At 42.6% G+C, this 23639-nt stretch overlaps 2 protein-coding genes across 5 annotated transcripts in view; both read right to left on the bottom strand.

Annotated features, from left to right (window-relative positions):
* The window catches only part of aopep (aminopeptidase O (putative)), an 89226-nt gene extending 82079 nt beyond the window's left edge, over window positions 1-7147 (bottom strand). Inside the window, exons 1-5 of one of the 3 annotated variants that reach the window (XR_013627179.1) lie at window positions 6233-7147; window positions 5994-6163; window positions 4886-5051; window positions 4056-4215; window positions 3493-3617 (exon numbers count right to left, since the gene is read on the bottom strand). Coding sequence is in view for 2 of the 3 variants with exons in the window: in XM_078789597.1 (XP_078645723.1) it covers window positions 3493-3617; window positions 4056-4215; window positions 4886-5051; window positions 5994-6163; window positions 6233-6798 (1187 nt within the window). In the remaining variant the exon portion in view is untranslated. The remainder of the gene's footprint in view (window positions 1-3492; window positions 3618-4055; window positions 4216-4885; window positions 5052-5993; window positions 6164-6232) is intronic. The other 2 variants (XM_078789597.1, XM_058069790.2) reach the window with 2 other exon arrangements.
* A 349-nt stretch (window positions 7148-7496) lies between these two features.
* dock8 (dedicator of cytokinesis 8) overlaps window positions 7497-23639 on the bottom strand; it is a 67683-nt gene continuing 51540 nt past the window's right edge. For both annotated transcript variants that reach the window (XM_058069549.2, XM_058069551.2), the window contains 10 exons: window positions 22485-22677; window positions 19894-20037; window positions 19661-19792; window positions 18481-18615; window positions 18119-18208; window positions 16720-16956; window positions 16505-16648; window positions 14232-14338; window positions 9610-9780; window positions 7497-8775 (listed from right to left, as the gene is read on the bottom strand). In XM_058069549.2, the coding sequence (XP_057925532.2) occupies window positions 8724-8775; window positions 9610-9780; window positions 14232-14338; window positions 16505-16648; window positions 16720-16956; window positions 18119-18208; window positions 18481-18615; window positions 19661-19792; window positions 19894-20037; window positions 22485-22677 (1405 nt within the window). In that variant the 3' untranslated portion in view covers window positions 7497-8723. The remainder of the gene's footprint in view (window positions 8776-9609; window positions 9781-14231; window positions 14339-16504; window positions 16649-16719; window positions 16957-18118; window positions 18209-18480; window positions 18616-19660; window positions 19793-19893; window positions 20038-22484; window positions 22678-23639) is intronic.

Below are 23639 nucleotides of genomic sequence, written 5' to 3'. Positions count from 1 at the left end.
TAGCAAAATAGCAGGGTGTTCAAATACTTATTTTCTTCACTGTATTTCATTTAGTATTATGTTCATTCTTTGGCTGCACGGTGCGTGAGCGATTAGCACGCAGACCTCACAGCTAGGAGACCTGAGTTCGATTCCACCCTCGGCCATCTTTGTGTGGAGTTTGCATGTTCTCCCCGTGCATGCGTGGGTTTTCTCAGGGTACTCCGGTTTCCTCCCACATTCCAAAAACATGCTAGGTTAATTGGCGACTCCAAATTGTCCATAGGTATGAATGTGAGTGTGAATGGTTGTTTGTCTATATGTGCCCTGTGATTGGCTGGCCACCAGTCCAGGGTGTACGCCGCCTCTCACCGGAAGACAGCTGGGATAGGCTCCAACACCACCAATGAATGAATGAATGAATGTTCATTCTTAAATTAATTAACTAATCATGTGTCACACCATATACACAATATTGATAAATTATCTATCTATTTATCCATCTGGATGTCTGGATATAGCTAATCTGAAAGCACGTAAATTTGTGTCGCGAATGCTAATTGCCGTCAGAAAGGACACAATTTCCACAAGGCGGACGAGTGGGTAGGATGTTGCCCACACACTCAGGAGATCGGGACCTGGGTTCGAATGTGGAGTGACATAATGACAGGCGGTATTTGTTTCAGGTAGACAATTAATTGAGAGAATTACAGTCAATTACAGTGAAAGAAATACAGTCTGCAAGTGGAAGGGAGAGATTCTACCGAGAAAATGAAATCTCTCAGGCACACTGTGCTAGAACTTGATGTCCTTTCAAAAATAAATACAGCACAGAGGGAAGAAAGTTTTATAAGGCATGGGGTTTAGATCAAAGGGCATTTGGGGAACATTTGCAGTAATAAATGTGCAAAGTTGAAAACTGGCCCTGGCTGCGACCCTGACGCTCTCCAAATGTTTGTGATAGAAGCTAATCTTGGACTGTGACGTCAAGTATTTGCACAGCGTGGACATTTGCAGAGATGAGCTCATATCCAGTCTAAAAAAAAGAACCAGTGGGACAATGTTTACTGACCACCCAAAATGTGATTATCAACACAGTCAATGCCAGACGTTGGGCTTTATTCTGGCTTCAATGTTCAATTTTAGTTTTTCTTACTCATTCTTACAGCGACACTAGTAGGGGGGTGGCTTTGTTTATATACAGGTGCACGGCCGACCAGATGTATTGCAGAGAAAATCTAAGAATCAATAGAAGACAGCCAACACAGGGCTGAAACTGAAGAAAGCCTTCAAACCAAATTTTAGAGAGGTGAAAAAAGCCAATACAGGAGGAACGTTACTTTTTTTTCCTTCCGAGTGGGTAGAAGGTGACGAGGACAAGGCAAGGTGATGGTGTAACAAAGAAAAGCAGATTTATCATGTCGGCATAGAACCGTGAAGACATCTTACTGCTTTTTTTTGCCCCCACACATCAAGAGGAGGACCTCCGCTTAAACTGCCCTCTAAGACGCATCAACACATCCAACAGTGTGGACAGGATAGGCAGTCGTGTAAACTTTTGGTGAATATACAAGGTGAGTGAGAGCATTTTGGGAAGAAGACGGCATCATTTTTTAAGGCAGGAGATGAAGACTAAGAAGAATAGAATAAAGGCCACATGACATATGAGGAGATACATTTGGCATCCTTAATTCTAATGTGGAAAGAAGATTAAGGGTTGTTTTTTTTTTTTACAAGTGAAACAAGCCATGAATCACACTCCAGAAACAGTGAGCTAAACCTCAGGCAACAGATTAAAGCATCAACAGTGCAGCAGCCAAGCTTAATGTTTTCTCTGCTAGTTTGAATATTACAGTTTGAATTCCAAAAAGGTCGGGACACCTAAAAGCATATGATGTGAGGATTTATAAGTCCTTGTTGAGCAATGTTCCAGTGAATACAGTACAAACATTTTTTAGCAAAAGAAAACATTCATTCATTTTCAAATGCTTTTCCTCACGAGGGTCGCAGGCGTGCTGGACTCTATCCCAGTTGTCTTCAGACGAGAGGCGGGTTACACCCTGGACTGGTGGCCAGCCAATCACAGGGCATATATAGACAAACAACCATTCACACTCACCTTTATACTTATGGACAAGTTGGAGTCGCCAATTAACCTTTTTTTTATTTTATATTTCTCTGGGTACTCCGGTTTCCTCCCACATTCCAAAAACATGCTAGGTTAATTGGCGACTCCAAATTGTCCATAGGTATGAATGTGAGTGTGAATGGTTGTTTGTCTATATGTGCCCTGTGATTGGCTGACCAGTCCCCGGTGTACCCCGCCTCTCGCCCGAAAACAGCTGGGATAGGCTCCAGCACCGGTCCCTTGTGAGGATAAGTGGTAGATAATGAATGAATGAATATTAAATCAACACTGCTAAATCTATTTATTAATTCAAATTAAATGTATTTTTTATTTATTTTATGTATTCAAATTTATTCAAAAGGCAAGAATACAAACTGTGCAAATTTTCTTTACATTTTTAAAATATAAAAATAGCAAAGTCGCCCACCCCACATCCTTTGATTTTACTGTATGTAGCCACGGCATGTGAATAAACCAAAGAAAAAATACAGACCGCGTTATTGCCATTTGTACATGTTCATTAGACTTTTTTGTCTTTTATCCTTGAGTCCATCTATGAGAATTAAAGGAAAAAAGGGGGGGAATAGTTCATGAGGGTTCCACAGGATTCCATTCATGGCCCACTGCTTTCTTCCAGCGACATGATTCATCAAAAAATCTGGTTCAATTTCTATATGCATTGCATATACTGTATCACATGTCTAATTTTCATGTATTTTGAATAACTGAAAGGGCGGCACGGCGGTCGAGTTAGTTAGCGCGCAGACATCACAGCTAGGAGACCAGGGTTCAATTCCACCCTCGGCCATCTCTATGTGGAGTTTGCATGTTCTCCCCGTGCATGCGTGGGTTTTCTCCGGGTACTCCGGTTTCCTCCCACATTCCAAAAACATGCTAGGTTAATTGGCGACTCCAAATTGTCCATACGTAGGTATGAATGTGAGTGTGAATGGTTGTTTGTCTATATGTGCCTTGTGATTGGCTGGCGATCAGTCCAGGGTATACCCCGCCTCTCGCCCAAAGACAGCTGGGATAGGCTCCAGCACCCCCCGCGACTCTCGTGAGGAAAAGCGGTAGAAAATGAATAAATGAATGAATAACTGAATACTGTAAGTACATAGTACTTACTGATTTGGAGATGTCTAACACATCATGCAGTTTGTCTAAGGAAAATGTACAGTGTGACACTGCAAAACCTATGATAGTGAACGTCTCCTTTTTGCATGTTTTACTGGCAAACTTGTAAATTTATCATCTTTTTTTGGTCTCATGATAATGCAATGCACTGCTATTTAAACTTGCCGAGACAACATTCTGACCCATCTCTTGTATTGGATCCTGTTAACTGAAGCAGTTGTATCAAAATATGGACACTGTGTCCTTACCTGGCCATGCCAAGACTGGAGAACCCTGGTGGCACGATGAGAACATCCAGGCGGGGGAAGGGATGGACTCCCAGAATGGCGTGAGCCGCGGCTAAACATTGGGGTAACAGCGCAACTACTCCAATCTAGACAGAAGACAACAAAAGTTGTGTTATTAATTCGTTCTAACGCACAATGTAACCCAAAAAATATGTGAGTGTCATATTGAGCTGCTTTGAGGAGTTGTGCCATAGTGAGGGTATGGCTCAACTTCCCATTGCCGAAGTCATGTTTTGTTCTTCTTTAAATGGCAGACTAGATGAGACCGAATGGACAGTGCCTCTGGTGGTTGCAACTAAGAAGTGCACTATTTGACCTCAGGTTTGGTGTTTATACAAACTGAGCTGCACTGATTGGTGAAACGTTTGGTGAGCTATAAAGTCTCTGACCTCATGCATGAAAAAGTATGACTCATGATCGATTGGCACAATCATACTGTTGCCACAGCGACGCAGACAAAGACTGCTGCCTCGCCGGCTTGTCCAGTCTTTATAATATTAAGTTAAGTCGGAAAAGCTCTCCACCTGGGCCTTTTGCAGCAGGCTGACAGGGGCGAACACGCGATGCGGGATCACACACTGGGATATCACAGGCTGTTGTGTGAATCGACAAGGGTAGTCGCTATGAGAACAAGGGAAGTCGTCGTCCAGCATGGCCGAATGATCTGAGGCGGTCGGGTCTCCACTGTAACACATTCAAAAGGAAAAGTTGAATTCAAGGTTCAGAAAAGCATTTCAATACATTTTCCCATTGAGAGCAGTAGCACTCATTCCATGTGTCTCTTTGTTCTAAGCGTGGGAATGAAAGCCACGGAAATATGGAACATATACAAACCGGCTCCAAAAAATATCAAGGTGTCACTATGTAATCGTATTTGCTCTTAAATCCAACAGGTGACGCTGACTCCATCCTCCCAATCAGGACTGTTCCAAAAGTGTTTTGGCACCCCATCCAAATTTCCTTCCCAGCCATTCACTGAAAATAAAGGCCTTCCTTGTAGTGGGAGATTCCTGTGGCCGGCAGCAGGCTACGGCTGGACTGCCACAGGAGGGAAAACCAAGGAGGAGGAGGTTTACTGGAAACCACTGGCAGACACAGCAGAGTGCTGGGGACCCCGATCCAGCTAGGCCGTGCCTCCACAGCAAGCTAGTGTATATACAATAGAAACTCCAGATCATTTCTGCTGGATGGAATTATTTGATGCATTTGTGCTGCCGCACCCTAACCTCACCAGGTTTGGTGGAATCAAAAGGAAAGGTTAGTCATGGAATGGCCAGACTTGGGTTGATGCCGCCAGGAAAGTAGGAAGTCTTGCCAAAATGAAAAACAGTTAAAACTAATTATAATATGATACCTGCCAGTGTGGAGGAGGACGGAGGTTTTTACTATTCCACTGCTTGAACCGCCCTTTGAGGACACAGGAAGGGACTCCAGAGTGACTTGCTGCCAGTGGCCCACTGCCAAGGTGAGGGTGGATGCCGGCATGGGCATGGTGACGTAGTAATGCCAAATTGAAAAACCTGCAGAAACAGATGCTTGTAGAAGTCGTTGGTGACATGTTTCGATGAAACAACGGGGCAGTAAAAATGTCATGTAAGTGTTTTTGTTTGAGCATAATTGGATTTTATTAATTGAGTAGACCTCGTTAACAGGTCTTGAAGCAACCTGGAGCAGGTGTCCTGCATTCGCATTTCACATTTGGGTCCTCCAGAGGACACAAACGTCCCAAAACATAATTTAAATATCTACTTATAATACAGTATATGGTATGGTATGGTTTATTTGTGTCAGTCATGCTTCATCACGTGGCTACTTTCAACACCATCGAGCCGAGGCTGAGCAACTATACTTCGCGTGTGGCAGTTTGCAGCACAGGGGCTCCCCAGGGGACCGTACTCTCATCCTCTCTAACCTCAGACTTCTACACCTCAGAGCCGAACGAACAGGAATACTGTGGTATCATCTCAGACTGTGTCCACTGGCGTGCAAGGAGCCATCCATCCATTTTATGTACTGCTTATCCTCACGAGGGTCGCGGGCAAGCTAGAGCCTATCCCAGCTGTCTTCGGGCCAGAAGCGGGGTACACGCTGGACTGGTCGCCAGCCAATCACAGGGCACATATAGACAAACAACCATTCATACTCACATTGATACCTACAGACAATTTGGAGTCGGCAATTAACCTAGCATGTTTTTGGAATGTGGGAGGAAACTGGAGAAAACCCACACATGCACGGGGAGAACATGCAAACTCCACACAATGATGCATGTAACCATGTACACTTAAAAACCAGTATGACCAAGGAGTCAAAACACCCATGATTACAAAAGCCCTGGTTTGAGGGAAGAGCTGCTGTTGGTTATGAAGTGCTTGACAAAAATCGTACGTATATCAGTAAGACAGCCGCTATGGAGTCATAGTCAGCCATTATCGAGATATAATATGTGAAAGTAGTCTTACTTGTGTCGCCATCCTTAGTCGGTGCAGCCTGCTCCTCTCCGCTCATCAAGACCACACACTCGTGGGGGGCCTGCACTGTCGCCTGCCACGTTGACATGGCAACAGGTGGCTCCTGGCAGGGGAAGAGTGCTCTGTTGTTGATAGGCGAGCCGGCAGTGTACACACACACCCTGGTATGAATGGTACAATGAAAATATGGATCAAAGGACAACACAGATTATTGGTCACTGGTTACCAACCTGTCATCCTGCTCCTTCGTCCACCTCACAGAGCGACCAATCGGCTTTGTCTCATAGCAGATCCTGAGCATCTGCGGGAATGTCTGCGGGGAGGACACCCCCCGCTTCCAAATGTGTAGACTCCAGCGGTCTGTGCAAAATTGCAGTGAGCCGCCATCCCGCTCGGCGGGGGCACGGCTGCATGTGGAGAAAAGCTCCTGCTGCTGCCTCCAGTGAGCTGAAGGCATGGAGACCAGCTTGTGGACGAGGTCATTAAGAGAGACACCAGGGAAGGCGGCTGACAAGGATGCCACATCGACTTGCTCGACCTTTGACACATTGAGGTCACAGCAGTCCAACACTAAAGTGAAGTCACTGTGAGGTGAAGAGTCAATAGTGTCTGACAAATTGCTTGGATCCTCTGCAGAAGATGTAGGCTCCAGAAAGACAACCACACTACCACTGATGACCTTTCTATCAAAATGAACAGTCAGGTCCAATGCATAGTGCCTGACTAGAATGTGGTTAGTATTGGCACAAAGTGGAAGGTCGTCTGAATCAGGATTTAGGTCCAACTCTTGATCCATGTCACATAAATGTTTGGCAAATTACCGTAATGTAAGAATTTACACATTAGCGTGACAGAAAACACTGTATGCGTGTTAGCATCCTGACATTTACACAGACGCTCGCAGTCTCAAAGTTGGACAGAGTTCGCTAACTTTAAATGTAAACATAAACCCCTTGCTGAAAATATGTCGACACCATTGGACTAAAGTGTCATTGTCTTTATTGTACTCCAGTGTCTTCCGTCGAAATTATAACGAATAAACTATAACTACGCGTCATGACAAGAGCTCGTAAACATACCATCAATGAGCATCACAAGGAAACACACGGCAGAACCAGTCGCGTGGTGATGACGTCAAATGCCAACGACGGGATTTGTGTAGTTCTTTAATTAATTTCTTGTCTAGCGGCGCTATTTTCTGTCACTATATCTGGGCAAAAATTAAATGCATAATGCAATAATACACCCGTACAGAACTATATAAAAACACAGTTATTCTTTTCTTTTCTGACGTTGGTAAAACAGTATAGCCGGTGCATAATTATGTCGTCATACATGCGCGACTCCAGTAATTTGTAGTTCTTTTCTCCCCTTTCTACAATAACGTTGCTTGGAACGTGTAAAAATGTAAACATGTATTTATAATAATAACATAACAAAATCGTACATAATTATATATTGAATATGTTATAAACACATATAAATAATAAAACATCCAACACATTTTCAGCAAAGTAAACAATGGAAATGTTAGTTTATTCAGGTGCTTTTGCCAGTATTGTGTACAGGACATGAAAAATTAAACATGATGAAAACACAGCTGCGACAACATGGACATGAAAACGACAACAAAAAATATGAAACATATGTACGGACACCACAAAAATCCTTAGATACACCTATACAATTCATTATTAAGAACCTATCAAGGTGTACTGTAATCATAAACACATCAGAGTCAATTGCAGCATTTAATTGTGCAGGTGTACCTAATGTGATGCTCTGTGAGTCGTCATTCCATTTTTTGCCAAAAGAATATTTCAATGCCGACTTTGAGCAGTATACATCACAAACTGTGGATACGCGTAGGAATATCATTTCATTTAATACAGTGATGTATGTGAACATTTCATGCTGTATAAAACAATACGTCCATCATTCACTAATGGGCTCTGAAGTATTTAATATATAACAGGATCTTTTAGAAATGTATCTCCTGGAATGTACTCTGACTGGAGTAAACGTGATTCACATTGCAAAATAAAATATTGCCATTTCTAGAAGTAAATACAAATGAGAACAATTCCTGGCTCTAGCATTATCTAAAAAAAAAAGCAAAATCAATGTTTCTGTTATCTAAAAATAGATTTCCACAAATAAAATGAGTATATTTGTACACTATATTATACTTGAATACCGATCCTAGTGAAGATAAGTCCGTCCATTGCATGCAAACCTCTCAGGTAACTGAAAATAAGTGAATCACTTTTACTTAAAAAAAAAATAGTTAGTACATGATCGCTATTTTTTTAAGTTGAATGCTCAGATTAGAATTCTAGTAAGCCCTTTAGCACATAACAGAATAACGTGTGAGTGACTCACACACTCACACTCGGAGGATAACAACATTATTGGCACACAAAAAAAGGTCCTGATCCAGCCAAGGACCTGGTGGAGAAATTCTTGTCTGCATCACAGCATTGTTTGCAAAAAAAAAAGTACAATATCTTACAGGGAAGTGCTCAGTGAATCAAGTCCTCTCACCTGTTTCATTTTCATTAGAATGGACATTTATTATTATTATTAACATTATTATTATTAGAATTCTTATTATTAACACTGCTGGTTTTCCTGCTGAGAAATGTGAATCTTCCATCATGGTATAGTGAGGCAATTTATTCACTCCTGCCCAGTTATCGGCAGGCTTGCGACGACGGCATCTCAGGAGACTTCCTCCTGAGCTTTGCGGAAACTCAAGCGTTTGAAGGAATCCCTGTGACAATGAGAGAGGCCGGCCAGGTATCGAAAAAGGTGAGTGAACAGGCATTATGTTGTAGGATAATTGTCAATATACTATAGAACTGGAATTTGCAGCATACATAATGCGTCACTTGAGTTCGGTAGGTTTTGGACACAAGAATGTGGCAAAGCACTGCAAGTAGTTATACTGAAATTCATGATATCAGCATAAAAATGTGATATTGGTAGATATCGGTATAATTTTTTTTTCCCTGATCATGAAAACTGATATTTGAAAAATGCTGTAGACATGTGTGTTCATTCCACCACAAGAGATTTGTCATGTTAGACATATCTGTGTCGGTATCAGAAATTGAGAGTTGGACAACATCGGCATATCGGTTTTCGGCAAAAAAGCCAATATCGGACATCCCGAATCACAATGTTGTTTATCTGTCATAAATTGTTGACTATTCATTCATTCATTTTCTACCGCTTATCCTCACAATGGTTGCGGGGGGTGCTGGGGCCTATCCCAGAGGCGGGGTACACTCTGGACTGGTGGCCAGCCAATCACAGGGCACATATAGACAAACAACCATTCACACTCACATTCATACCTATGGACAATTTGGAGTGGCCAGTTAACCCAGCATGTTTTTGGAATGTGGGAGGAAACCGGAATACCCGGAGAAAACCCACGCATGCACGGGGAGAACATGAGATGGCCGAGGGTGGAATTGAACTTGGGTCTCCGAGTTGTGAGGCCTGTGCAATAACCACTTGCTCGCAGTGCAGCCCAAATTGTTGACTATGATCCATAAATTTAATAATAATGCAGAGCCCATAAAGTGTATTTGATGGTCACCTGTTCTCCAGCCGAGGTCTGATGATTGGCTTGTAGAGCTCAGGAATCTTCCTCTCCAGCATTGGTCTGAGGTTCTCTCGCAGGCGGTTGTAGTTCTTTTTCAGCTCCTGCTGGTACTCCTTCTGATCCGACGTAATCAAGTGCTTATTCTTCTCCACTGCCTCGCCGCACCTGCCAGTCAAAACAAAAACAAAACCAGCATCTTATCAAGAGTGAGGAAGTGACATCAGGAGACAGGCCACATGGCACCACCGACTCTACAGGAGGTAACTGATGTGCTAATTCAGACCTGGGAGGAACCATGGACGCCATACATGATACTTAGCCACATTATGAGCTGTCCTGGGAGAAATCCACAGAAGTCAGCCTGTGATCCGATTTTTCCACTTTGGGTATGATCCTAATTGACCTCGCATTCAACGTCATGACCACAAACCCCAGAAAGGCACCAAGAATCGAGCAGTAATCCTGCCTTCAAACTTGAACATCTCTTTGCATGCCAAAGAGCCTAAAGAGGAGTAGATGTTTCCATGCACTAAAATATTACAACAGCATACCGGCGTAATCAATTACACACCAGGAGTCAAACTTCCATATTGTAATTGTATGGCAGGTTCGAGGTCCTGTATCGTGTGGCATGCTGACAATGCAGTCCGCAGGAAATCAGCGAGACCGCCGTGATGACAAACACATGCTTGAGTTAATCCCAGAGCTTTGAATGAGGGTAATATGGAAAATGCATTCATGTGTAACAGGATACGCTACAGTAAATAGTCAAGGCAATGTGCAGTGTTGACCGGAGGGGAAGGCAAGGACGTGGAGATGGCTGCCACATGAGGAGACGGTGACATTTGCTCTAATTGCCCTAAAACATTTGGATTGGGCTGAAACTGGACAATATTATTTACTTTGCACTTTTTCCACTGCACCACCGAATGCTGCATTGAACGCATCACTCAGAACAAGACGCACAAATAACAACAATCGAGGATCTCCTGGGCCTCGTTTCACGAAGCAGGTTCAACCAACTCTGAGTCTAACCCTGAACTCTGAGTTGATCTACTCTGAGACAGGAAACTCTGAGTTACGGGTTTCAGAACAGGTGATTTCATTTGGTTCAATCAACACAGAGTTTGTTCACTCTGAGTTAAGCGCGTGCACCACGACTTTAAAAAGCCCTCATCAATGGAGCCCCGTTCCCTCGATTCACCATGGGTGACCATGTAGTTGGTCTACATTTCTCATCAAATGTCTTTACACTTAAGACACCACATAAAAAGTAACTGGTTTTCAGGCAATTTTCACTTGTTTCACGCACATTTTCAATTGAAATAAGTAGAAATAACAAACTTGCTCCACTGACAGATTTTTCAAATTATTTTTTAAGTGAAATGTGATTGAACATTGTCTAAAAACAATTTACTTTGAGGTGTGATTCGTTTTGATCAGAAATTAGACATTTTGACGAGAAATAAGACAAATATTGTTGGTATGATTTTGAGTTTTTGCAGTTTGATGCAAAAAAATGTATGATTTATAATCATACATTTTAACTGATTTCTACATTCACCTGCAATTCTGTGGAATTCCTCCTTGATGACCCCCACGGGTTTATGTCCCGGGAACACAACGAAGGAGTTGATTCGTCTTTTTAGTGCTAGGGACACTTTTCTCACAGCTCTGCAGACGGTGGCCTTGCTAATGTTTTCTGCATCACCTATATTATATAAAAAACTTCTGTTGGCAAAAAACCGAAGAGCAACACACAGAATCTGGGTGGATGACAGTGGACGTCCACGGTTGGTGATGTTTTGAATGTCCTGACGGATGAGATTATGGATGTAAGTGATGGATGGTGAAGTGAAGCGGTACCGTTCGAAAAGAAAATTATCTGGAAATGATAGCGTGTCCAATCTCGGCCTGTGGATAACTTCCCTACGAATGCGGAGCTCTCTCCTGAGTAGTAGTGCCTCTTCGTCTACAGCAGAGGGAGGAAACCTATGGCTCGGGAGCCAGGTAGGGCTCTTTTGATGACTGTATCTGGCTCTCAAGCATTTCTCTCTCACAGATACACATTTTAAAATATCTGGCCTTCATGGCTCTCTTAGCCAAAAAGGTTCCCGACCCCTGGTCTACAGGGTCTTCTACAAACGGACATGCCATGGTTCAAAAAACAATGCGACACACAGCACACCTTGAAGAAAAACGACCAAACTGGCTTTAAACACGCACGACAATGAATGAATCAAACCGTGTGTAGCGTAAGAGGGCGGAGACAGAAAGAAACTCGAGGTTAATTGAAGAAAACCCGGTCCCGACCAGGTTATGTTCACAGTCTGTTGCCATAGTAACTGACACCGAGGTTAAGTTACCGCTCTCTGTGAAACAGGCTGGAGTTACTCCTCTGTCTCTGGTTTGACTTACCTCCCTTTGTGAAACGGAAAACTCAGAGTTTCCCTCATTTCAGGGTTAACATACTCAGAGTTTTCACTAAACCTGCTTCGTGAAACGGGGCCCTGGTTTACTTCTCGGACGTGTCGGTATTTACCATCATAATTTTATTTAAAGACTGAGTTTAGACCAAGGGTTTTGAACTGGTCTCATCCCGGAAGGCATTTTTTTCCCATAGTCATTAAGTGATGACCCACTTTTATTGAGGTAAAAGCAAACTAATTTTTTTTTTTGTTGTTAAAAACAAGATTTCAAAACACATGCGTTTCATCTTTGTCAACAACAAAAAACACTTACTTCAGAGCACAGAAAGAGAGGCAATGTCAGCTATAAAAAAATATCAAGCTGCTGATGACACAGCATGATTATTAGGTGTGCCTTAGGTTGGCCACAATGAAAGGCCATTCCAACATGTGAAGTTTGACTGTATTGGGGGGTGGTCCGGGGAGGTACGAAGACCAGTCGGTATCTGCTGTGACCACCATTTGCCTTAAATAGCATACACACCAATCCCGAGCATCCCAAACATGGTTGCTAGCTTAAAAATGTTATTAATTAAATGCATCTGTGTCTATAACATACATGCCTGTATATCATAACCCAGGTATTTGCTCTAAATACGGTATTGGGAGGCAAATGGTGGTTTTGGGACCCCTCCGTTCCACCCACAATGGAGTTAAACTGCACATTTTGGAGTGGGCTTTTGTTGTGGCCAACTGCATGCACACATGTGCAATAACAGATTTGTGAACAAGATGTACGGGAGATAGGCCTTTTGTTGACATAGAAAAGGTATTACATCTTCGAGTTCAGCTCATGAGAAATTGTTGTGTAGACATTTTTTGTGCTTTCAATGGGTGCTTCCATATTCACGTTTTCCCACCAGTCACAGGATCTTGTGATTGAACGGCTGCAAATAGCTGGGTTTTACTGCACCTGCTTTTTAGATGATATCATGTCCAGGTATCACTGTAAAAATTATAAGCTGATTTGCTGCAAAGCCGTCAGTGATGCAGTATTAGCTTACGTCTAATAATATGACAAGAAAAAAATCCAGAAGTCAACTTTTCCAGTCACACAAAGATCCCTCGTTCTCATTCCCATGTCTGGGTTTTAGCATAGAAAATTAACATTTTCAAAAAGTACAGTAAATATTTGCCAATCTGCTTGTAGCAATTAAGGCGAGCAGAATGTGACATGAGGTTTTGAAAATGAAAACCATCTTTTTGGAGGCACACAACACACGCAGGCACAAAATCACTCCAACAGATGCACTACAGCTGGCAGGACGGTTCAGATTATGCCTCCATTACTTTAAATAAGATGAATATATTGGGAACAATGATGCTCAAGTATGAGGAAAGCAAGCTTGCATTATCATCCCTTGACACAATAGCTTACAGGAGGACAGCCTTGTAAAAAAAAAAAAAACATTAAAAACAGGCTTCACTACACATCTTAAAATAAAGCCCATAACTGCACACTTGCTTAAGGGGTCGGTATGACACAAAAACAATAAGGCACTAATAAATAAAGCACTATTAAACACTAAAAACGCTGCAGGAGACACGGAGCTGCCGTAACTAGCTTGTACTGAGGCAGCGCCATATTGAAACATGAGCCCTCCGCATCAAATCCAGTCTATATCGATATGAACGATATGATTATTTCTGATATCGTACTTAAAATAAATATCGATAAGTAAAAAAAAAAAATCAATATACTGCCCGGACCTAGTTAAAATGCGAGTGGAATGCGGCCATAGGTATGCTAGTGGCGCTAACCTTTGTAGTTACATCGTTGTATGTGATATAACGGTGTCTATTAGAGTTAGAGTGTAATTGCAAGAAGTGGATAAGGTGCGATACAATAAAACGTCTTAAAGTCACCATTCTATAAGAGACGGGCGTGGCTAAACACAGCTCATTAGCATTAAAGATACAGACGCACAAAACAGCGTGTTCACAGTCGGCACTTTTAAACTAAATTCTAGCGTCAGCACAGCACACTTCCAATACACTATTGTAGGGACCTCTGAGGATTACTTATGTTGAAAAACACTATAATTTGGAACTTTTAACTCAACGCTCTATAGAAATATGTCCACTTTTTTGGTTTAGTGTGCTGTTGCTGTGGTTGAGTGTCTTTTTGTTCCCCTGACGCAATCTTACCTCATGATAAACTCTTTGAAACACAGGCGCAGCTTATTGTGGTGACGGAAGAGCTTGGGGTCCGCCGGGATCTCATTGAGGAAGACCTGGGCCACTTCCAATGGCCCCTACAAACACAAACAGTCATGGTTTGAGTTTTAAAAAAAGACAACAGGAAGGGAAAAAATGCTTTAGAAGAGAAAAATTTTTGAATGTGCGGCTAACGGTAACATGGCTAATGTCACCACTAACCCTGTACGCCCCGGCCATTTGGCTCCCATTTGCCCAGTATGAGATCAAGTTATCCTAACGTATATTCGTCATGAAACCGCAGCTGGTTTGCGCAGCGCCTGCTTCATGACAGGAGCAGCCAAACAGCTCTGATTAACATAAAAAGAAGCAGGCTTCAAGTCCAGCAGACCCAAACAGGGAAAACCACCTTGGCTGATTACGCTGCAGAGTTGTATGTTTATGGAGCTGCTGTGCATTTGCATGGCGTATACAGCCATCAGGTCTGGGTGAGGGACCTGTCAGATTAGACGCGCAGAGATAAAACATAAGGAGGTGGGGTGGCCGGGTTGGGACGTATCATCATTACTCTACCAACCGGCACGCCAAGCAGACCTAGAAGCGATCACATCAAACAGAGTTCGGCTTTGCCGTAGCGTGTGTGACACATAAAAGGAACGGTGGACATGAATTAAGGTTTTAACTCAATCATGGAGAAGGAGAAGGCGGTAGACAAAAAAACGGGGATTAGGGTTACGGATGCTGCCAAGGCTTTGATGTATCCTGTCATGTTTCCCACCTGCAATCTGCCGTGACAATGCAAATTGTAAATCTAAGTCAAATGCATACAATCTTTATTTTATTTATAGCGCTATCTTCAACACTTAAAAAGGCATCAATCATATGCTTCAAATTTCAGACTTTCCATCACTTCTAAACTGTGTGAAATTACATTTATAGAAATACAGTTTCACACAGAAATACACACACTCAAATGAATATTTTAACAAAACCTTAACAAAAATAGAAATGGGCCAAATATTTGACTTAAAAATGGTAAAGAAACACTGATTAATGTGTTTAATGTGATTAATCTTTAAGCCATTTTGCACTAATCGGCTGCAACCAGCAAAGGCGCTGTTGTTTTCCACTACTATAATTTGCGGTGCACATGCCGCTACATTTTCTCATGCTTTGAGCCATGCGGCTTATACAGTGATAGTGTTAATTTATGGCTAAAAGAACCACAGTTCCCATGATGCTTAGGGTGCAGCTTCAGGAAGTAGCAAATTTGGACCAATTAAGTGAAAGCTAATATCAGCAACTGTGTTTCACTCCAGTTTCTGCTGTCAAACTCCGATTTTTAAATAAGCGTCTCACGTCCAATCATCAGAACTAATAAATGACGCTGGGAATATCAAGCACAAGGTTTATGTGTGTCTTTTCAGGTTTTAAAAAGGCTAGACTACTGCGTGATGAAGAGGACATCTCAAGCTAAAGGGCTAATTTGAAAGAGAGCGAGAGACCGACAAAGTGTGTGACAAAGAAATTATGAGGCTGTTCAATTCTGACGCTGAAGAAGACCACTTTAGTGGTTTTATTTCCCAGGAGCAGAAGGACGGCGATGAATGATTTTGTTTTTTTTTCATCCACAATCCTTACATGAAACATGATCACACGCCTTGTCTTTTCTGCACGTTCTAAAGAGAGAAAAACAGCTAGCATGTGGGGGCTAACAATGCATGTAATGGGACACACATGTTTGAACTATAAATCCATTAAAAATGCTCCAAAAACTAAAATAATTCATTCATTCATTTTCTACCGCTTTTCCTCACGAGGGTCGCGGGGGGTGCTGGAGCCTATCCCAGGTGTCTCCGGGCGAGAGGCGGGGAACACCCTGGACTGGTCACCAGCCAATCACAGGGCACATATAGACAAACAACCATTCACACTCACATTCATACCTATGGACAATTTGGAGTGGCCAATTAACCTAGCCTAACCCTTTGGAGTGTGGGAGGAAACCGGAGTACCCGGAGAAAACCCACGCATGCACGGGCAGAACATGCAAACTCCACACAGATGGCCAAGGGTGGAATTGAACCCTGGTCTCCTAGCTGTGAGGTCTGCACGCTAACCACTTGTCAGCCGTGCAGCCAACTAAAATCATTGATTGGTATATAAACCAAGCTACAGCAACATTGTTATTGTAGCAACTAACATGAAGAACTATTTTCCTGTTGTAGTGACACAGTGCCTCACGTCACTACCGACTATATTACCTGGTTGACAGTGGCTCCCACTGAACCTTGCAGCAACATTTGTAACATCACGGCATCAGGTTGCTCTCTGTGTGTGGCCACGGCTAGCTCCCTGGTCTTTTTCTGCATGTCTTCTATGGCCACCTCAATGGGAGTCAGGTCAAACTGAGGGGAACAAAACAGCACATGAGTAGAATTGACCAACAACAAATACAGATCGTGTCGATCGTGACTACCTCCTCCTTCTGGATGATTTGGATGCGGGTCTTGACGTAAGGGAAAGCATGCATGGTGGTGAGGATGGTTTTCCTCTTGTACTGCTCCTGCAGCTCCCCCCGCGGACGCCCGCTCTTGGTGAAAGGCGTGGTGTACATGAAGCGCCGTAGGTTGAAGTTCTTCTCGAAATTCGTCAGCCGGTCTTTCATCTCGTAGTCATCAAAGTACGGCTCCACGTACGTTATCTGGATGTATGCCTGACGAGGAGTTGTGGAAACACTTTGATTTTAGTTCATTTACTTGAAATGTTAATTGAAAATAATAATAATTGGAAAGCGACGGTTATATTTTATTATATAATCTTAAAGATGATTTAGCCTGCATGAGAAAGTGAAAAGGAAATCGTAGCTCTCTAAGCATATTGTACAACACAGCAGCAACAGAACCAATGTTGTAAGCGGTAATGAACAAACTGCTTACAAATAACATACATGTATTAGAAGACTATATTTAATACTAATACAAAATATTGGAATCGTAAAATGCTGTTCATGACAACTACTGTTGGTAGCCCTAAACCAGGGGTGGGCAAATATTTTGACTCGTGGGCCGCATTGAGTTAAGAAAATTGGCCGGGGCGCCAGAACATATATTTAACACACACACACACACACACACACTATGTTATGCTTATAATTTTCCTTGAATCATTTGTCTAATTTTATCTGTAAAAGTGTACCATCAGCTGTATGTTCTCATGTCCCTTTTTTCAGGAGAACTTTACAGCTCCTGAAAAAAGGAGACCACATGCACGTGCAGATTGACACCTCTGTGTTAGGCCCTGGTTTACTCATGTTCAATCGACGAGATCCACACAAAGTCCATATAGTTGCATTTTTATAAAATGCTATGAAAAAAGGTGAATTGTTCAAAAAAGATAACTGAAGAAGTCAGACACGGTAAAAGAAAACGGTGTGCCTCCACAGCAGTCCAAAGCTTCCACCTCACCATGTGACACCTCCCACAACATGTGCATGGTCGCACACCCGAATGAAGTTTTCATAATAAGCAGCACCATTATTTGAAACAAAAATAGCAACAACAATTGATTAAAATAAATATTACCATTTCATATTTCAAACAATATTTAAGGTGTGCATCATAGCATAAATAACATAAACTCCACTCTACAATTGACTGGCTCATACAACATCAAACTATGTAATTTAATTTTACATTTTTTTTTTTTTTTTAATAGATAAAAAATCCGACTTGCAAGTCATGTTGCAAACTTTTAATTGTATGTTAAAAGTTGAAATACTGAGAAAGCAACTGGCGGGCCAGATTCCAACACTTGGTGGGCAGTATGTGGCCCCCGGGCCGTAGTTTGCCCACCCCTGCCCTAAACCCTTTCCGCACCTTGTTGGGGTTGAGTTGTTTTCTGTCCACAGGAGTAGAGTCCTTGATCATGACCAAAATGTCCTCCCCAAAACACTGAGCGTAAAAGTTCTACAAAGGGAGAAAGACGTGCATTTGTTGTTATTATTTAGCAATCAGCTAGTCGCCACACAATGAAATACAGCTTGAAGTACAGTTGTTGTTATGCAGCGCTAATGTAATTCAGTAGCGCTATCTCCATCACGCCTTTGATCCACAAGCGATAGCGCCACTGCACTTACTGACACATTTACATGCTTTTGAGCATTTCAATGAATCACACACTCACACACGGGATGAATGTACATAATTCTGAGCCGTGCACGCTCCAGCAGCTGTGTTACCTCCAAACGATGCGATATCTCAGGCAGGTGCGTGATGCCAGGCTCCTTGTAAATGAATTCCCACTCATCCAGGTCTCCAAATTTGGCACCGTAAAAACCAACGCGGAAATAGGTCCCGAACATCCTCTTGTGGCCCTGCAAGATACATCTTCATTTACTTTCATCGGTGCCCATCACCCATCATTTTGCGTGATGCTAAATGCTTTTGTGATGCTTTTGCATGATGCTAAACAATAAATAAAGAATAATAGAACTAGTGTGGTACTTGATTTTAGTCTTGGGATTTTTATGCCATATTCATTCTAATGTTTTTGTTTATTATGGCAAAATCTGCACAATTACACAAATATATTTTTTATCGATTTCTATATTATCTACAGTGGAACCTTTATGGTTCTGAATTCTAACACAAGTTTTGAGAACTAATGGCTCTAAAGTGTCATAAGAACATGTATTTCTCATTAAATGGGACCGATTATGCTCAGTTTTGTATTCAGTTGTGGATTCCTATAGAGTAGCTACACACGATAAACCACACAGAAAGCTTTCTAGATCTTCCAGAATCTATACCTATTCTTGCTATACTCCCTTGGCGTTCCAAAACATTGATTCATTCATACATTTTCTATCTATTCATTATCCTCACGAGGGTCGTGGGGGGTGCTGGAGCCTATCCCTGTCTTCGGGTGAGAGGTGGGGTACACCTTGGACTGGTCGCCAGCCAGTCACAGGGCACATATAGACAAACAACCATTCACACTCACATTCATACCTATGGACAATTTGGAGTCGCCAATTAACCTAGCATGTTTTTGGAATGTGGGAGGAAACCGGAGTACCCAGAGAGAACCCAAGCATGCACAGGGAGAACATGCAAACTCCACACAGAAATGGCCAGTGGTGGAATTGGAATCGGGTCTCCTAGCTGTGAGGCCTGCGGGCTAACCACTCGCAGCCCATTCCAAAATAATCTGTTTTAATTTATTCCACCCATGGTCTGTCTCCTGGCACGCCCACTCCGCTGTGATTGGTCCCACTGTGTGGTCCCACACACAAATTATATAGCTTACTTCTTGTACAGTTTGTACCCGGGCACGCCCATATAACAAAGTCACCAGCTCCACTCAGCCAGTGACTTCCCACAAGGCTCACTGTGACATCCCAGTCTCTCAGTGATTACCTTCTGAATGATGTTAACAAAGGCTCTTTGCAGTTTGTCATGAGTGGATGCCAGCTTCCTGAAGTCCCTATGAGCCTCCAAGATGGGTACGATTATCTTGTAGACCTCGTTAACAGCCTCATACAGACCACCCTGGAAAGACAAGCAGGGCCGTGGGTTACCATGATGATGCACAGAATGTAATAATAGATACAGGTTGGATAAAAAGACCCAACAGCGTGGTTTCATCTCACATTGCTGAAGAGCTCGGAGGCCTGCTCCAGCAACCCGACCAGACCACTCTCTGTAAAGTAGCGCCCCGAACAAACGCCGTCCTCGTCTGGGGACAGGATGTCGTCTGACACGGCTGACTCCTCTAGCACATTGGGGGAGATGCTCTGAGGAGGAAGGAAAAAAAAATCAGCCAATCAATCACTTAGCCTTCTTGATCACATTAGCAGTCACATGGCTGGATTTAAAAGGAGAATAGGAAATGGAACTAATGTGATGACCCTCCAATCAATTACCTGTTGACTGCTGGAGGTCATGATGCATTCTCCCGACACACATTTCTTCTGTGTGTGTGTTACCGTCTATCAATAAAAAAGCCACTTTTTCTATAACCTGTGCCAAAAAGGTGAAGTACCTATCAGCATGGATTTATTGATTGACATGCAACTTCCTATCTTCCTACATATAGCCAGAGCTGCTTATTCATTATTTTGGTTAGACTGCACATTTTAAATGAAGTAAAAATTATAATTTCTGATACACTGAAATATTGGTGGGCTGCACGGCGGACGAATGGTTTGCACGCAGGCCTCACAGCTACGAGACCAGAGTTCAATTCCACCCTCGGCCATCTCTGTGTGGAGTTTGCATGTTCTCCCCGTGCATGCGTGGGTTTTCTCCGGGTACTCCAGTTTCCTCCCACATTCCAAAAACATGCTGGGTTAAAAATTGTTCATAGGTATGAATGTGAGTGTGAATGGTTGTTTGTCTATATGTGCCCTGTGATTGGCTGGCCACCAGTCCAGGGTGTGGGGTAGGCTCCAGCACTTCTGCGATCCTCGTGAGGATAAGCGGTAGAAAATGAATGAATGAATGAATGTTTTCGAAAGCCAATGGAATAATGGAATATACAGTGCATCCGGAAAGTATTCACAGCGCTTCACTTTTTCTACATTTTGTCATGTTACAGCCTCATTCCAAATTGTATTAAATTAATCTCTTACCTCAAAATTCTACACAAAATACTCCATTATGACAATGTGAAAAAGTTTTTTTTTTTGACTTTTTTTGAATTTATTAAAAATAGAAAACAAAAAATTCACAGCCTTTGCCATAAAGCTCAAAATTGAGCTCAAGTGCATCTTTTTTCCACTGATCATCCTTGAGATCTTTCTACAGCTCAATTGGAGTCCACCTGCAGTAAATTCAGTTGATTGGACATGATTTGGAAATATAATAACTGTCTATATAAGGTCCCACAGTTGACTGTGCATGTCAGAGCACAAACACCAAGCATGAAGTCAAAAGAACTGTCTGTAGACCTGCGAGACAGGATTGTCTTGAGGCACAAATCTGGGGAAGGATACAGAAAAATTTCTGCTGCTTTGAAGGTCCCAATTAGCACAGTGGCCTCCATTATTTGTATATGGAAGACGTTTGGAACCACCAGGACTCTTCCTAGAGCTGGCCGGCCTTCTAAACTGAGCGATCGGGGAAGAAGGGCCTTAGTCAGGGGGGTGACCAAGGCCCCGATGGTCACTCTGTCAGAGCTCCAGCGTTCCTCTGTGGAGAGAGGAGAGCCTTCCAGAAGGACAACCATCTCTGCAGCAATCCACCAATCAGGCCTGTATGGTAGAGTGGCCAGACGAAAGCCACTCCTTAGTAAAAGGAACATGGCAGCCCGTCTGGAATTTGCCAAAAAGCACCTGAATGACTCTCAGACCATGAGAAACAAAATTCTCTGGTCTGATGGCTTTCGTCTGGCCACTCTACCATACAGGCCTGATTGGTGGATTGCTGCAGAGATGGTTGTCCTTCTGGAAGGCTCTCCTCTCTCCACAGAGGAACGCTGGAGCTCTGACAGAGTGACCATCGGGGGACTGTGGGACCTTATATAGACAGTTATTATATTTCCAAATCATGTCCAATCAACTGAATTTACTGCAGGTGGACTCCAATTAAGCTGTAGAAAGATCTCAAGGATGATCAGTGGAAAAAAGATGCACCTGAGCTCAATTTTGAGCTTCATGGCAAAGGCTGTGAATACTTATGTAAATGGGATTTTTTTGTTTTCTATTTTTAATAAATTCAAAACATGTCAAAAAAAACTTTTTTCACATTGTCATAATGGAGTATTTTGTGTAGAATTTAATTCAGTTTGGAATGAGGCTGTAACATGACAAAATGTAGAAAAAGTGAAGCGCTGTGAATACTTTCCGGATGCACTGTAGCAAGAATAGGTACAGATTCTGTAAGATCTTGAAAGCTTTCTGTGTGGTTTATCATGTGTAGTTGCTCTACATATGTTGAAAAACACAACAGTTGCTTCTCTACATATTATGCCTTTTTGATCTTTTTTGCACATTTTTTGCCCAATAAAAACAAGGTGCGGGCCGCACTTTTGTCACTATTATGTGCAACTCCCACTCGACTTGTTCGTAAGAAAAATAGATTTTCAAAAATGTTGGTACAGTTTCAGCTTGGTCTATCCAGAATTTCCTCTGCATCCGAGGTCAGGGAAAGTAAATGGCGGTGGAAGCAGTTTGTTAATGATGACAAATGTTTAAACCTTGGTGGAGGTCTATGCTTTGTATGGTCCAGTGTCTGCTTCTACCTGGAAGGTGACACTGCCCACGGGCAGGTACTTGTGATCCTCCAGCATGCTGAGGTACTCGGCCACCAGGGCGGCGGCGTGGACCAAACACATGGCCGACTCGGTGTAACACTTCCTGTTGTTGTGCTTTTCCGCCATGTTCTGCAGCCAGGTCAGGCGGAGGTCGGGGGATGTTTGGTAGCCTTTTGCTATCCTGGTGGCGGAACATGAAGAGGAGGGTGTATGTCATCTTTTTGCATTTCCTTCATACATTAAAAATAGACTCATGACAGCCACAACAACAACAACTGTATCTCAAGTAAGCTGTGAGTTATGCAATAACACCTAATTTAGCTACATGAGGGCTTAGCAGTACACAATAATAAACAAGTGCTGTTTTATAGGCGCCCAAAAAAGTGAGAGTTTTCATATTTTATACTCGAACAGAGATGCTGCACAAATTTCCTTGTATTTTGAGCAGGAAAATTGCCAAATTAACGACAACACAAATACAAGGCATTGAAAAGTCATGATATGGAGTGAATGTTGACTTTTAACTAGCTGAGTGCTAGCAGCAGGTTAGTAGTGCAGAGAGTGGCCGACAGCAGCTCCTGTGTGAATGTTCACTGCTTGTGTTCTCTACTCACACAGATAGTCAGTAGAGTAGTATTCTACACTGGTCTCTCGGTGTCGGTCACGTTACATTGATGAGACAATAGCCACCAGGGAGTATGCTGTCAAACCTAACTGATGTCTTATTTATGTCTAAGGTGGCTTATTTTCTATTACTATATCTACTATGCCGGATAATAGAAGTGTAAAGGTGACTATAGGGGTGTTATTTCATATACGGGGCTCTAACAATGTTCAAAAAATATTTAGAAGGTCATACACAGGTTTTCTACAAAAATATTCACGGTCAAGTATGGAACCATTAATTCATTCATTCTTTTTCTACGGCTTATCCTCACAAGGGTCGCTGGAGCATATGACAACTGTCTTCGGGCGAGAGGCGGGGTACGCCCTGGACTGGTGGCCAGCCAATCACAGGGCACATATAAACAAACAACCATTCACACTCACATTGATACGTATGGACAATTTGGAGTCGCCAATTAACCTAGCATGTTTTTGGAATGTGGGAGGAAACCGAAGTCCAAGGGTGGAATTGAACTC

Source organism: Doryrhamphus excisus, linkage group LG3 (genome assembly GCF_037039965.1).
Source record: "Doryrhamphus excisus strain RoL-2023G ecotype Guam linkage group LG3, RoL_Dexc_Guam_v1.1, whole genome shotgun sequence".
In the NCBI taxonomy this organism is placed as follows: Eukaryota; Metazoa; Chordata; class Actinopteri; order Syngnathiformes; family Syngnathidae; genus Doryrhamphus; species Doryrhamphus excisus.
This window is presented reverse-complemented; position numbering and strand designations above follow the sequence as displayed.